At 38.8% G+C, this 16947-nt stretch overlaps 1 protein-coding gene across 1 annotated transcript; it reads left to right on the forward strand.

Moving 5' to 3' along the window:
- Nucleotides 1-4975: 4975 nt before the first annotated feature.
- mafk (v-maf avian musculoaponeurotic fibrosarcoma oncogene homolog K) lies at nt 4976-16918 on the forward strand. Its single transcript, XM_051388096.1, has 3 exons — nt 4976-5157; nt 11657-11735; nt 11824-16918. The coding sequence occupies exons 1-3, from the start codon at nt 4988-4990 to the stop codon at nt 12259-12261; spliced, it is 687 nt and encodes a 228-aa protein (XP_051244056.1). The 5' UTR covers nt 4976-4987; the 3' UTR covers nt 12262-16918.
- Nucleotides 16919-16947: the final 29 nt, after the last annotated feature.

The raw sequence follows: 16947 nt of genomic DNA on the forward strand, positions 1-16947 counted from the left end.
ATGAAAAACCTCAGATGTGTTGTTTATGGCAAAGCTCATCTACATATATAATTAGACTCATGGATGAATCATAAGCTGATTTCCTGCTGGATAAAAATAAAAGTAGAAAATAAACAAAAGACAAAGATATCTCATTTTTTATATTTACTTTTTTTTTTACACTAGATTCACTTTCTTGCCTAGAAAAGCAAAGTTGACAACTTCACATTTGGCCGCTTCCTTTGAATACCACAACATTAGTACAAGGTGGCACTGCTGCATTAAAATTGTACCATTTATTCAAATCACTGGGTGAGCCTGAACTTTACATTTGTGAATAAATGCATAAACATTAATGAAAACCAATCCAAACAGAATCATCCACATTGATAAAATAACAGCATTTTGTGATAAGTTTATCGCCACACACGTGAAAAGGAGCGGCACCAAGACAAAGAGCAACTTTATTGTAACTCTCCACATTTCAATACAGGTGATACAAAATATTAAAATGCCATTCAATGACTCAGCAGCCACAGAATACACCATCAGATCAAAACCCAAAGGGAGGAAGACACACATTTTTCAGTCTTAAGTCATCAAGAAAGGTCACGACAGTGAGTCACACATTGGAGCACTATAGATGCCAGGTTTTCTGAGAAATTACAATATGTAATATTTCATCCCGATGACTGTTTTCTGTCTATACAAATGTCCACGCCTCAAGGAAAACAAAGTTGGAGCATCAAAGCTTTACCACCCTTAATAATGTCCATATTTAGTCCCGCCCATGGTCGGCGGCAGTGATTTGTTCATTCCTCAAACCCTGCTAAGCACTGACAGAACTATCCAGTAGAAGAGGTAACTCTCAGCTACTATGACTATAGGCTGCTCTCAAAATCCCCAGCTTTATTTTGGTAATCATATAGTTTTCAATATGGTGAAGCTGTAGGAGAATCTTACACAACTCTGGCGACTGTTAAGGCTGTAAACAGACCACCGCGGCCTGCTCCAGCTGCTGCCACCACTACTACTGTAACTTCAGCATGTTCGTTTCCATGCAGCCCTGAATCTGCCAGCTGGTTACGTAAAGTGTTTTCATATGAAACACATTTTGGTGAAGTCAGTGGAATGTCCAGTCAATGTTCCAAATTAAATCTTGTGTCATAAGGGAAGTCTACAAATCTGCAAAAACAATCCTTTTTCTTCATAAGTTACGCACGGCCCAACCTGAGCCAGAGGCGGCTGTCTAATGTGTCAGGCATTCTCAGTTAGATATCCCTGAACACTCGGAGGGAGAAAATGTGATTAATAATTGAATGTTTTATCCAGTTTGATTTACTTGGCTCATTGGTAGTGCTATATAGTATATTATATATTAAATTCTGCATGGTGAATATCAGCTTTTTACTCACTAATAATTTGGAGCATTTGGAAGAAAAAAATGATCCCTTACCACACGAGGCCTCTTTGTGCCAGATCAGATTTCTGAGTTCAACAGTCTGAGTCAGAGAGAAGCAAGATAAGTGACTCTGTGTTACTTCCTGTAATCCAAAACTGCCTGTAAGAACCGAGACCCCACAGCCCGTTGATCTAACCAAAAACCTGCCGCACATGGTCTGCTGTTTTTGTTTTGTCAGACACACTGGGTGTACTTCAGGTCATCTCTGGACACTGTTACCAGATGGACAGTAATTGGGTGGTATGGCACTGACTGAGCAGCTGGATGTCTGATTGATCTAGACCATCAGCGGTGGTCCTGCAGAGACTTTGTCTCACCAATTCTTCTTTGTCTTTGTCGACTGCTGGCAGATTCTGCAGGAAACAAACAACATATAGACAGTTTACCAGTACCTCTTGTTTCTATTCTGTGTTTTCTAATGTAATCTAATCCAATTTGAGCTCTAATGTAATGTAATGTAATCCAATCTACTCTCATCCCATCTCATTTAAAGTAATCTCTAATTAAATGTAATCTAAACTCATTTTGTAATGTCATCCCATTTATTTTTATTCATGTCTAAACTAATTTGTTCCCGTTTTATCTAAACTCATCTCAAATAAACTCATCTCAAGTACTAGAGTACTCAACTTTAACTCCATCTCATCCCATTTGTAATTTCATATAATCCAGTTTTCATCACATCTCACTCTATAGAATTCAATTCTGTTCTAGGGTAATCTTAACTCATCTCATGTATACCATATAATAATGTAACCAAGTCTCATCTCATTTAATTTAATCTCATCTCATCTCTAATCTAAAATGATGTAAACCAACCGCATCTCAAATCTGTTTTAAATGAATTCACTCTGTTCCAACATTCCTCTCTAACTCTATCTGATCACATCTAATTACTGTTACAATCTCATTATTCTCATCAAATCCATAATGTAATGTAATCTCATATAATCTCATCTCATCTCAAATTAAATGTAATATGTATTCTCACATCTGTTCTAATCTAACTCGTCTCTTTTCATTTAATCTCACCTCTAATCTAAGATTATTTCAACCAATCTCATCCCAAATCTGTTCTAAATTAATGTAATCTCGTCTAATTCTATATCATCTAATCTCTAATTTATTCAGTGTTGGAAGAAGTATTCGGATATTTAAGTAAAAGTAGTAATACTACATTGTAGAGGCACTCTGTTACAAAGACCTGCATTTCAAATCTTCCTGAAATCAAAGTTCATTAAGTTCATACGTATTTTCAAAATATATTTAAAGAATTAGAAAAATACATATTACTGGATTATAATTAGTGATGCATTAATGTGTAAGGAGCTAATTGTAACTCCTGGGTAGCTTAATCCATAACAATATATCAGAATGTATTAACATATTAACCACCTGAATCTACAAAGTAATGAGTAACTAAAGCTATTGAATCAATTAGTGTGGAGTAAAATACAATAATTGCCTCTAAAATGTATAAATGAGTATAAAGCAGCATTACCACACTACATTCCACCATGAAATCCGACCCATCCCATCCAATCCCTTCCTGACAAAGCAGTTTCATTTTACTTGCAGAAGCCGACGAGAACTGGTTCTCTAAACGATGCTTACGTTTAATTCATTACTGGAAGGCTTCAGAAAGGAAACTGTGTTTCTTGTGGTCAGCACAACGGTGACACAACCCTGCTTTCTCATCCGATGAAGTTTATTTGCTTTTTTATTCGAAAAACATGCTCCAGTGCTGAAGAAGAGAGAGAAAGAATCGAGCCCACCACTTCTAGTAAGCAATTGATTCCAGGTGCGATTCGGAGGAAGAGCCTAATCTGTTGAGTCACCAGGCGTAAACTATGACAGTAGCACAAATCTAAGGCAGTGTGGTTATCTGGCACAAAGCTTCGATAAACGAGATGAATTCTCAGGAGTTTAGTCAGTGTTGCTGGAAGCAAGTCTTTGTGGTTCCTATAAGGCAGGTCCACTTAATAAACTTAAATAAACTCTTTGGAAAAACAGACAATAGTGGGACGTCTGTACAGTAAAAGTTCTTAAGTCATTTGGCCTAAACAGTCCCACTAACAAAATCTTACTCATTCATTTATTCACAAGTTATCGACTAGTCACACATTATCTAAAGGTCAAAATTACATCATGCATCCAAGACAATGTGTGCCTTTTATTTGTGTGTCTCTCTTGTTTCCTCTTGTGTGTCTCCAGTGGCTAAACATAGAACCGTTAAACAGAGACCATCACAAGAACAGAAATGATTCAATAATGAAGCTACTTTTGGCTCGATGGCCGATTAAAAAAGCTTCAACTTCATACAGTCGTTGTCTATATCTGCCAAATAGACCTTTATGTCTAATATGACGGTATTTTTCTGTCTATTTAAGCTTTTAAAAGAAGCTGTTTTAACATTTTTGTCAGCGTTTGTCTGCACCTTTTCAACATAAAACAGCTGACATGAATAAATGAAGTGTATAGCCAATATTAACTCAATTTAATAATGGATATGGCTCCTCGTAAAATTAGTTCCATGTGTGATTTCATCATTTCTGCCACACAGGTTCCAGATCCAGATGTTCCTTATGATCCTTTCCTATAGGTGTTGTGAGAAAGTTGACATTTATGATCTTGAACAATGTTTCAAAAGTGCAAATTCTACATATTACTACTCCTCTAAGCTTTGATATAAAGTGATTCACATTAACCAGGCAGTAGGCCTAAGTCCCGCAAGAAACTTTTAGTCTTTAAAAAATAGCTCCAAGCCATGTTGGTTCAGTCAGCAGAAGAAAAAGTGCATTTTCCTCCTCTTTTAAGCCTCGTTTGAACTGTGCAACCCACAGTGTTTATCGGTAAACACACTGTCTTTAACAGTGTGAAGAGCCGAGGTCTCCTCATATCCCACACATGAAACAGGGAAACCCAGAAGACTGCAGCCCTTAAAAGGCTACTGACTTAACATATTTACATTCAGTACTTAATTACCCAGAATAACCTGTGACGTTACTGGCAGCAGCGCAGTTAAAATAAGAGAAATCCTGTGACTGCTGGACTACTACACTGCATACTTTCCTCAGGAATGGAATGCTACTGGCTGATCCCAAGTCAGACGGAGGGAGGAGGTCGCTGTTTTCTCTCAGTTAATGCACATTTTTGAATACCTTGTAGTGTAGAGCTCACCACTAAAAGAGTCTGCTTATAGGAAGGGGGTGGGGTGAGGTGGGGCAGAAGACTGGTGGGGGGGGGGCAACAAGTTTTAGACCTCCTTTTGAAACTTTAAGTGAGTTCCTTGAGCACTGTTGGCTCACACTAACATGAGCTGACTTTGTACAGATTAGTTTTGTAAAGTAAGCAAAAGCAGCCGCCAGCAGTATCTATCTTCTATTTATGGACTCCCCCCCCAACCACCACTCCACCACCACCACCACCAACCCCGCCCCCCCGCCCCCCCTTGCCAGACTGACGTCAGCAGAAAGTTATTTTCATGAATGGAGGGGGCGGTCACGAGGAATGGTGACGTGAGTGCTTGCGGAAGCAGAGCGTGGAATGTTGGTACATTGTTGTTGTTTTGTAGTTAATTTGGTACGGAGGATACACCGCTGCCCGTCCGCTGGACGCTTTACACCGACTGTGTCAGGTTACTTCGTCGCCTGTATCGGAAACCTACTCCGACGGATTTTACGCATTCCGGTCCACAGATATTCGCGTCCACAGAGGTGAGGTTGTTTTTGTATATATATATTTATATATATATATATTTTTTTTTTTTGGGGGGGGGATGTTTTGACATTGCTTTTTTTTTTGTAAATTTGCTCAACTTGTCCCGGTGACATATTATTAGCGCAGAGATGGCATATATGTTGGCCACGTATGCGTCCGTCATGTAGGATGAGATTTTTTGGGTCCCGGTTCTGAAAGTTGGTGTTGACTTTTTGTGTATTGTTTCAGTGGAGTGGACACGTGTTGTGTTGGAGTAACATAACACAATGCGCCCCAAAAGTGTCTCAGAGCTCGGTAAGGTAGGATAGGAAGTGGAGGGAAATAGGCAAAACTAGTAGTATAATAACCTCGAACTATTTTTGTTTTCTATTTTTATATTTTTTCTGCTTGGTAGTTTTAAAAATGAATTTAAGTGTAAGTAGCCTAATAAAAACAGTGAGTGAAATATTGTAGGCTATCACTTTAAAAAATGTTAATAAAACTTACAAAGTCGATAAGGAGAACAGATAACACATAGTATGTAGGCTGTAGAAATCAAATTTTGCCTGAGTAAAGTTAATTTTCCGGTTATAATGCCACTGAATGTTGTTAAAAATAATGTTACAGTACAAGACGTCCTTATATGTTTATTACTGAGCGCTACACAACTATTATTATCAATTATCATGAGATACAAATGGTGATTTCTGTCTGTCGGAGTTTGTTTATTTATAGCCTATTTTCTGTCACTCGAATGAGCTTTTTGGGGAAGATGGAAGTGAAATAAACTCAGTGATTGTCCCGTTTAAACAAATTCCTACAAGATATTTTCACATCCCCTTTAACTCTGGCCTGCTTTTGCATTTCAACGCGGGATTTAATAAAGGCTGCTATAATGCAAAATACCAGCCCTGCTTTTGACATTGGAAACAACACGTGGTCTGCATTTTAGACATGTGGGACAAAGGGCACGATGAGAAGTTGGACCACCGGGGCTGACTGGCCTACACAGGAGAAACAAACAGTCACTAAACAGCAGGAGGAGAGCATATTTCCACAACCCATAAATCACTCTGGAAGAAGAAAGGCCTTTTATCTTATCTTTCTGATTAGCTTTCATTTCTGGGCCACATAAATCTTTAGGACCTGGGCAAAGATAAGGAAACGGTGTCCTGAAAGTACAGTTAGATTAGTTTTTATAATTAGAATAATAACACAATTTACCTGAGAAATAATACCGCTTGACTGTCTCCTGTGTCCACATTTTAGTTTGTCCTTTGTCTGTTATTGAGTAACTTGGACTTGTGACCTTTTGAGGCCATTGTGATTAATATATGGAAAATATTTGTCTTGTTCCACTTTGATGGTCACCGATTTGTGCCAAGAGGCTTTTCTGATTCACTGTTGTTTCTGGTGGGTGCAGTGTCTGCTGCTTTCAGAGAGGCAGTGGGAGCGGGTGCACTCTTCTGTCATGAGGTTAACATGTGGTTCAATCACCAAAGTGATGATGTCTTCCCCGGATAGAGAAGTATCAGCGGCTGACTCATCTCACCACCGCAACAGCCTGTGACAGTGACAAGGCACATTGGGAGAAATTCCCCAGAAAAAACACAGGACAGAGTTTAATTATCACCAGACATGAACGATTTCTCATTTCGGTGGTCAGTGCTGATGGATGAAAGCGACACAGAATGCAAAATGTTTTTGTGGTGAAGTATTGCGAAAGTAAAATAGCTGTGGTCGGTGAAGTGATGACTCACTTTCACTATGATATGTTTTGCTCAAGTTTTGATTATTGACTCTGGAAGCATGTGATTTTATCCACAGCTGAACATGCCAGGCAGAGGGCATACAGGCAATAACAGATGAATGTGTGAACAGGCCTGTGGTGCCTCCGTCCAAAGTGACTCCCTGACAGTTACATAGTGTCTGAGGCCACCCACAGTGATTTGCATCCTGCCTTTTGCTGCTTATTTGTCAGTCTCAACCAGCTGCGTTCACCTCATTATGGTCAGAGGTGTGGCAAGTTTACTCATTTATTTATTTTGTGGGATTGTGTTATTGGGAATTCCTTATTGCTTTTTCAGTGGGGCTGACTTGCTTATTCAAGTGCTGATGTTTTTCCTTGGCAACTTCCTGATTCCACGTGACTTAAATTGCATGTTCGCACCAACTCAAACAAACACTTTGAAGCTTCACAGCCTTCAAAATTTATGTTTTGCTGTCAAATCTTGTCCAGCCTTGGGCCTCAGCTAGCTGTTTTGAAGAAGCACTGAAATATGGAAAGCACTGTATTATTAACTGTTATTATTATGAACAGTACTTTCAACTAGAGAGTCTTGTCTTGTTTTCATATATCTTGTTGGCAAATGGGAGATGGGATGTAATGTATGCTTTTGTGGGAAACAGAATATTAATATTTATCTTGTAATTCACACATTATTGACTCCCAGCTATAGAAATTGGGACAGGTATGTCCTTGTCTTTTTTGCATTCTTCACATTTCTTAGAATCCCAGTGTCCACGTTTGGGAGAATATCGTTGCTCAGATATTCTGCGAGTTCTCCTCCTTTTCCGTACAAAGGTTTCGGTGGTCATGCCAACCATTTCCAAGGTTCTCTGTACTTTTCCTTCCTCCCCGTGAAACAACGGGATTTTCCAGGAAACGTCAGATCGGGAGGGTGTGATTCCCTGCCGCTGGTCGTCGCTTTTACCAGTAAACAGCATGACTCACCGCTCAGCTATGCTCTCCATTTCCTTCACATAATATCCCACCAAATGTGCTGCGCTGGAGAAAGAGCAGAGTGCCGCGTGCACCAGTCTGTGAAGAAATCTCTCCACCTCCCTGAGAAAAATGCAAGAAAAGCAAGACCTTTCTCATAGCGGCTTTTCAGGCTGTCAAGGGCAGCAACAAGTCCGCTTTCTGCTTTACCTACTCCCAAATTGAAGCAAAAAGACAAGAAAAAGAGAGAGTCCAGACAAGCCAACTCTGCATTTATCACTGGAGCATGAGGATGAAGTCTTTGAAATGCTGTTTATTTTAGGAGAAGGCTGGACCCCACAGTTACCTGCTGTAACCGAAGTGCAGCCTTGAACTTGACCAGATGCCTGACTTTAAAAACATAAACATTTAGCATCAGTGAGCAAATGACACACAGGTTTATTTAACTGACTTTGTCTCAAACATAGACTTCATAAAGAGCTAAAGTATTAGGACTGTTGAAAGGCTGATTATGTGCCCGTGTGAAAATGAATCTTCTTGTTTTTTTTTGTTTTTTAGGCATTCTTAAAAATAGTCTTGAAAGGCTCAGCTCATCTTCAAAGCTGTGTACATGCAAAGAACAAAGTAGCAGGTTTACCAGAGAACATTCTGCTTTCCACATCAAATAAGACGCTGAAAAACAAATGTGTGAATAGCATTTGTAATGGACAGAGTTATTCTCTTGTCATCCATTGGCTCTAATCTGCATTTTTGTGACATATAGTCATGAATGAGTGCAGTTGTAGTTATTAGTAATCAGTGGATTATCTTGAGGAATTACACGTTATCTGTTGTATGAGAAAGTTAGGAAAATAAAAGAAAATAGACCTTTTTGTTTACTGGCACAAAGGAAGATAGTGGACTCCTGACTTCCACACATGTGCACACAGGCTGCCTTTGATTTGTTTGGGCAAGTGAAAGATGTGAGACGCTTTTGAATTCCAGACATTTTGTGAATTTTGCAGCCGTTGCTTTACAAGTGGGATTGTCTGAACTCCACCCCCATAGCTGAGTGCATCGCAGGACATATTCAAACTGAATGCTCCCTCTCCAGAAAAGATTTGCGCATGTGAAGGTTTGCACATGTGTGTTCACTCAGGAATGTGGTTTTTGTTCTTTACCCGCCATCTGTGGCTTTTCTTTGAGGTATTTTCCCAGAGTCCTTTTCTTACTGTTATGAAAAACCTAATGTGAGTTGTTTTCTTGACTATGGCAAGAAGCCATGATTTGTTTTGCAATATGCCTGTCTCGTCTCTAAAGAGTGGATTTGGCTGTGTGATATAATGGCTGTTTTTCCTCTGAGGAAATTTTGGCATCTTGATCAGGAAAACCATGTCCCTCTGCGAGTTGCAAAAACATAAGCACATGCCTAAAGAATTTCAGGGAAACAACCTGGCCTCTTGGTTCAAGCTGGAGGCCTCTTGTATGAAGAAAGAGAGGCCCCACACCACTTTTCCACAATCTTTGAAAGGAATATACCCAGGGACCCCCTCTGACGCAATACCCCTTAAAATTAGGCTGTTTAGGCCAAGTTGATGTCGAGGAATGTTGTATTTTAGTTCTTCATCTTTATTTGATGCTTCTGAAATCTCAATTACGCAATTCTTTGCTGCTTGTTTTGCAAAATGAATGAAGGACCTCAGAGAGAGCAGCAGCTGTTCTCTAAATCTCTAAACAGGAGTTTATGTGGCTCCGGGTTTGGCTGTTTGGTTGGTACATATATTTCTCATCTGTTTATTTTCCAAGTCAGGATTCTTTGAGGTTCATCTGCTTGCAACAAAAACACAAAAGCTATAATAAGAGCAGTGACTAATGTTCAGGTCGTATTAAAGACAGAGTAACAACAACAAGTTTTTTAAGTCGACTGCGCAAATTTGTTTTTGCAATCAGCAACCGTAAATCAACAGTTGCAAAGAGAATTAGCAATATATCCATAGCATGTGAAAATGTGCTAAACATCCCAAAAAGAGCAGCCACACCCAGATTATTTTCTTCCATGGAAGCTACAGCTGACAGGACTGCAGAGAATATTTGCCCTCTTACTGAGGTATCACTTATCGCGCACTCACTTAAATTGTTTAGTTGGCAGAAATTTGTGTCAGCACTGTGAGCTAAATATATCCGCCAGAGTTAAATAAGGGCATAGAGCAGCTCAGGAAAGCCCAGTGTAAGAGGATCTAACCAGCGAGACACAGCGCTAAATCGATGGACTACATTGTCTCACAGCTAAAATACATCAGTGACTATAAAGGAAACTATTTCTCTGTGACACTCTATCTCCAGGAATTTTCCACATGCGTATCTAACTGCCGTGTAAAGTTCAGCATAACTGTAAATGTTATGCTGATGTGATGGTCTGTTTTAATGTCTGACAGGGAGGCAAAGTGGACTGATTGTGTCCCTGTAGACCCAGAGACATCAGATTAGGGGAATAAACAATCTACACAAGATTGGATTTAAGGGAAGTTAACAAGATAAAGAGAAATCTCATCGACAAATTGAGAAATTTTCGACACAGGATCCCTTTAAGTTATCAGCACAAGTTGCTTCTGATTTGTACTATGTATAGGCTGTGTTGCGGTTATGAATGAGACTTGTTTACCCTTTTGGTGACCATGTGACTCACACTCCCACGCCCATTTGCAGGGCGTTTCCATGGTAGCAGTCGAGCATGGAACAGTGCACTCGTAGTCAGGCTGGTCTGCAGGTCCTGAAATGGAGCCTTGGGGGGTGTGTGCCTCTCACAGGATCACAGCTCAGCACTCTCGCTTTCTTTGACTATGGCAGCAGTCTGGAAAGCATGTAATGAGTACAGAGAGGCTTTTCTCAAAAGAGAGCTGAGAGCAGAAAGCTTAAACGCAAAGTTCTATGAAGAGAGAAGAGGAAGAGTGGTTGCCTGTTTCTCATCTTGCTTGGTCTAGTGAACTACATTGTCAAGGCCCTCCTTCTCCAACAAGTAAATATAGGCGCGCTCCATTTCTGGTGTTTCATGGTGTCATGCTGCCCTCTGCTGGTATGTGTGGTAATATGACGCAAACACAAATACTGATACACTGATGCAACACCGGAATGTTGCTGTGATGTCTTTAAAGTGGATTTACTGGGAGGAGTGCCAATATTATGTCATACTCAGTATCTGCAACATACAAAATATATGCTGGTAGTTACTCAAGTAAAAGTATTAAATACCACAATTTAAAATAATATTTCAATGCTCACTGCTGTATTAAAATTGAACATACATACAATAAATAGTATTTTCAGAAAAAAATCAAATAAAATATAAAAAGTAAAAATACTAACTGTGCAGCCAAAGTGATATTTTATTATATATCATATTGCATTATCATTAGTGATGCATAAAGATGCAAGCAGCATTTTAATGTTAGGGTTAGGGTTAGGGTGGCCAGGGAGCCAATTTAAACTACAGTATAAGCTTTTGGTAGGGTCTTCTGTAATGCATCATATTCTAAAAACTGATCATATGTTTTGTACATAAAATCTTAATCTATAAAGTAACTTGTAGCTAAAGCTGTCAAATGAATGTGGTGGATTGAAAAGCACATATTTCCTTCTTGAATTAGTGGAGTAGAAGCATAAAGTAGTATAAAATAAAAATACACAAGTACAATTTATACTTGCACTTATTTAAGTAAAGTACTTGAATAAATGTACTTTGTTACTTTCCACCACTGTTAATGTTGTTTTATTTCATTTCAAGCTATTTACACTGTTTTTTTTTTTCCACTTCTCAGTGTGTCTTCTGTGAGATTCTGGACAGTTGTCTGCATGCAGGGAATGACGACTCATTTTAAGACGAGCAAAGCTTTAAAGGTAAGTGACAAGTTTGAGAAGTGTTTCATTGGACTTACAGTTCATCCAGACATAGTGCTGGTCTTCATTCACTGCTCATGTCATGCAGGTCAAGAGGGAGACTGGCGAGAATGCCCCGGCGCTCAGTGATGATGAGCTGGTGGCCATGACCGTGCGGGAGCTTAACCAGCACCTGCGTGGGTTGACCAAAGAGGATGTTGTGCGGTTGAAGCAGCGGCGACGGACCCTGAAAAACCGGGGCTACGCCGCCAGCTGCCGTATCAAACGTGTCACCCAGAAGGAGGAGCTGGAGAGACAAAAGATAGAGCTGCAGCAAGAGGTGGACAAGCTGGCACGTGAGAATGCCAGCATGAGGTTGGAGCTGGATGCCCTGCGAGCCAAGTATGAGGCCCTGCAATGTTTTGCCCGGACTGTGACCCGCGGGCCCCTCTCGCCGGGAAAGGTGGCCACCACCAGCGTTATCACCATCGTCAAGTCCACCAACCACAACAACTCCAGCCCAACCCCGTTCTCAGCTCCCTCCTAGTGTTGACAGGACTGGGCTCTCCTTCTCCTGCCTGGTCCTTCCCGGTTCTGACCCAGCCTGAACCCACTCATCCTGTACTGAGAGGACGCTCAGTAGTTAGACTGAGGGATGGAATGGGGTGGCAAAAGCTCTATGTGATGTTATGCTGCATTCACAACTCTATCTCCCTCCTTCTGTCTCTCTTACACAATATACGTTGTCTGTGCACTGTGCAACCCCCCCCCCACACACACACACACACACACACACACCGACCCCCAGCACCGGCAGGGTATTGGACCTCTGTGACCCTTCCAAAATGACTGATAGCAGAGATTTGCTTTTACTCCAGTGTGAAAAAGTATTTGACATGCCTTACTGTGGCCGCACTGGCCTAGGACAGCACTTATACTTAATGCTATTAAGTATAAAACAAGAGATTTAAGTAGTACATATTTGACAGTAAAGCTATCTGTGAAGCCTATGCCAAATCACATTTTCTTTATGTAGAAGTGTCTCAATATAAATTGAGCCTTTGAAGCTCTTGCCTTAAAAGGATCAGTGAGTGATCTATATAAATTATTATCTAATACTTGCATGTAGTTTAACACAAGAGGATTTATTGTTCCAGCTTTGAGGTAACCAGTGGTCTCAAACCAGTTGCCTTTAAGTGCCAGCCAAACACAACAACAGATGTTTTCACTGATTAGTATCTCATGTCTTTTTGCTAAGCAAAAAACACCTGTTGTAGAATTTGGTTGGAGTGAAAATCTGCCAACACATGGCTGTCTGTGGCCTGTTCGGAGAGTACTGCATTATCCAGTTTGATAACTGACCAATGTTTAGCTAAAGGTCTCCACTTGTGATGCACAGTTGTTAATATATTTCTGTTTTAGTTATGCAAAGTTTTACTTGGTGGTCAGTCATATAGCCAAATAGCTTATTTCATATTTAGGAAGTAATACTAGAGAACAGCAGTCAGTACACTCCAGTAAGGGCTTCCATACATGTACTGATGGTGGTCTAATTTGGCAGTTTTGAAGTAATATTTTTCATTTGTGTTTGAAAAGTTTAAAACTCAACCATTAGGCCAGAAATTGTATGCAAGCCCTTGGCGGGCTATATTGTCTCCCCTTGTAAAATATTACTATAGATAGCAATGTATGTCCTTTTCTCTCCTATTGGCAACTAATCCAAGAAATTCTTGATACATGCTAGTATTTTGGTTGAGAAATTATTTGTCAGTGGGACTGAAAAGTGATACAGTGTACAGTTACAGTTAGCCATGTTTTTGAAGACTAAGGGTGTTGGTTAGGCGCTGCAAGTGATCCTGTTTGCATCTTTGTGGCCCTTTTCAGTATTTGAATATAAGATATTTTTCTAAATTTATGCTTCTAATATTTTGAAAGAGCTGTGGGAATGTTAAATTAGAAAATTATTAAGGAGCATTTTGGGCCATATTTGTTTGGATTCATAAGATTTGACATTGCCCAGTGCCTATCATTACATAGCACTTAAAAGGAAACTGTTAAGATACAGTATAAGAGAAAATTATTAACAGGGCAACTCATCCCTAGAATTGCAGAAGATGACTGAGAAAAACTGTTCTTGCATTGTTTAAGTTACTGGGGCTTAATTGCATGATGATTCAATGTGGTGTGACCACTTACTGCAAGGTCAAGCCTAATGTAACTAAGGATGGTATACTGTCTGATATGTATGCTGCAGCACTGATCGGGTGATGTTTTGCCTCTTTTCTTATATATGCCACTCTTTGGTAGGTAATCCATATTGGATATAGCGATAACGAGAGAGGTCCTTACAAGTGAAATGCAATTCAACTTACTTCCTGTATATTACAGACTACCGAAATGACAAAGCTCTCACTGCCTCCGTTGTCACTTTACATTGAGAACTCCGTCCAAATAGAAATCATTCCTACTGCTGGGTCACGAGAAGTGCTGCTGCTGGTGTTGGTAACTCTGATACAGTAGCTATTTACCTTGCTTTTGACACACTCTTCTGCAAGAGAACTCCTGACGCCCATCTCTAGAAACAGTGGTGTCACGACAACTAAATGCAGTAAACACCTTCCTCCTGTTGTACGTTTTGAGATATTTAAATATGAAATTAACTTGAAATCAAGCCGTTCTTACCGAGGATCCATTCCTAATTTGGAGTGAAGTCAATAGAGATTGTTCATGTCAGGATTTTCTCTTGGCTAAGAGGACATGACTGTTCTTCCCCTGTTCCATAGCTGCAAAGAACAGTATGGGGAACTTTGCTGCTGTACAACCTGCTGTGATTTTTTAAGCAGGGGCATTGCTGTGTTCTTACTCTCATTTTGTATTTTCACTTGGTTTCTATGTTGATACATCCCATGTCCTCTTTCTGATACTTAGTTTTGTATGCATATACAGTATATAAATATATATAAATATATATATATTGCATATTTTTCTATATTTATGTCTTTTACTATCCTGGGAGTGGTGTGATTATGTAATCATTCTTTGAAGTCTAATTATGTCGATGCTGACCTTTATCTGAAAAAGTTGTATTCACATTTACAATGAGAAAACTATTCTCATAACTTAAGTCTTCTTTGTGAGTATTTATACCCCATGAATAGTTCTTCTCAGCACATTTACTATTTGTCTAATTCACAAATTGGACAGGGTATGTATAGGGTTACATACAGGCTGTAGCTAATTATCAACAGTCAAGAATTAATTGCTTATAAACTGGTAAAATTACATTCTGACTGCAGATTCACATTGTTAGTAAAGACCGGATGGGCATCCGTCATATTTTACTTCATAACTTGTAAATCTGTTATAATGTCTGAGTGTCGCAACAAACAATAGAAATTAAAATGTAATTCATTGAGAGGCTGGTAGTCAAAATATATATGTCAAAGGAATTTAAAGGTAACACATTCAAAATTATTTCTGTATCATTTGGATGGAAATGTATGCCAAACATTTACTTTACTTTAGCATGGACTCAGTGATCTCAAATATTGAAAAGAATTGTACATAATTCAGCACAAGAGCACATTGCTCATATGCGATCAGATTTTAAATTGTGTAACTACATGTTCAATTCTCAGTTGGACCTTCAGGGGTTCATTAGCTTTAGAAATAATAAATAAGGAATATTTCCTTTAGAAAAAGAGAACATTTGCTCTTATTTTGGAGTATTACCCTACACATGAACCTAGTCAGTTCTGATGATGGTAATGCTTTTATAACCGCTAGAAAACCTTACCGGAAAATAATTCTAAAGCTGCTAAAGACTGTCCACTAAGGCCCTTTTAAGTTTAAGGTCTGTTATAAGCCTGAGTTCAGATTGAGTCAGAAGAGTATATAGATACATACAACATGTTTACAAAAGTCATTTTTCATCACATTAACTTACAAAACCATTACAGTGACCTCTTATGATAGACTTTTAAAACAAAATGCTGTAAAAATTAAGCATTAAAATTTTTTTTTAGCACTTAATAAATTTGGATACGAGTTGGTTGCTTTTTGAGAGCATGCCTTAAAATAATATTGATTTATAATATAAAAAATGTTAACGTTTATATTTCCATATCTTCTAAAAGACAAACCTCTATCCAGGTGAAACAAGTACTTTGTTGTAAATCCTACATCCAGTGTGACCAAGCAGAGGTCCATTCATGCTCTCAAACACGTTGCTCTTCGGCTAGCGTACCACAAGCAAATATTTGCATTGTGTTTCTACAATAAAAGCAGACCTTCAAAAAGTTATTCAGTCGATCATTTTAGGGAGCATTATACAAAAATGTAGTTATGGTTATGGGTGAAAAGAGGCATAACCATTTCTTTCCAGGGATGTTTACTAAACTGGGTCTCAGCAGCCTTCTTACTTCTTACCCACAGTTGAAGTGACTGAATCTTGTTATACTAGGGAGCTGTAAAGAAACTGTTTCAGATATCAGCGGTTATTTTACATTTTTATATGAACCATAACAATGCAAATGTATTAGTTTGCTCATATGTACTGACTAGGTATTCAAGGTTGTAAATTTAAAATTTCATCCTGAAAACATGTCATTGATTAAATAAGCTTTCGCACACAGCTTTGCCAGTTCTACAAGCTACAGTATTTAATTCTAGCCATGTAGAAAGTCAGTTTTATTATTGTAGATTGAAGAGGTTTGGACTATAAATTCAGAAGAAGTTCCATAATATAAGGAACTAAGCATGTGTGTGGATGCTATGGTTGTGGGTGAAATACATTATGTTATGTTATTAAGTTTCTATGTTTGTACTTAAATTGATTTCCTTGTTCTAGTCTTGTGGTTACATGTTGAGGCTTAATTAGTGACTGTTAATAAATAGTGACTGTAAACGAGGACAGTAATAAGGCAGCATAAACCGATTACGTACCCTTCACAACTTGTCATTACTCTGCTCATATATATTTTATATTTATTTCATTGAATTGTGTAATTTTATAAAAAAAAAAAACACCTAAATTATTTTTATTTTACATGCATTTATTTACATGTTTTCTCAATGAACTACCCTCATGTACAAATAAAATCTGTATTTGTTTCTGCTCTGATTTAAAGTATGGTAAATTATTCTTATAAATAGGTCTGCTGTGTCTGTTTTTGTACTTTCAAATAAAGCTTTTTTTCCCCTCATTGAGAAGTGCAGGTTTACTCAGTTCAAC

The sequence above is a fragment of the Dicentrarchus labrax genome, unplaced genomic scaffold (assembly GCF_905237075.1).
Source record: "Dicentrarchus labrax unplaced genomic scaffold, dlabrax2021, whole genome shotgun sequence".
In the NCBI taxonomy this organism is placed as follows: Eukaryota; Metazoa; Chordata; class Actinopteri; family Moronidae; genus Dicentrarchus; species Dicentrarchus labrax.

Coding starts and splice junctions, on each gene's coding strand:
- mafk (XM_051388096.1), top strand. CDS start 4,988: ATGTTGGTACATTGTTGTTGTTTTGTAGTTAATTTGGTACGGAGGATA. Junction 5,158..11,656: donor AGATATTCGCGTCCACAGAG/GTGAGGTTGTTT, acceptor TCCACTTCTCAG/TGTGTCTTCTGTGAGATTCT. Junction 11,736..11,823: donor AGACGAGCAAAGCTTTAAAG/GTAAGTGACAAG, acceptor CATGTCATGCAG/GTCAAGAGGGAGACTGGCGA.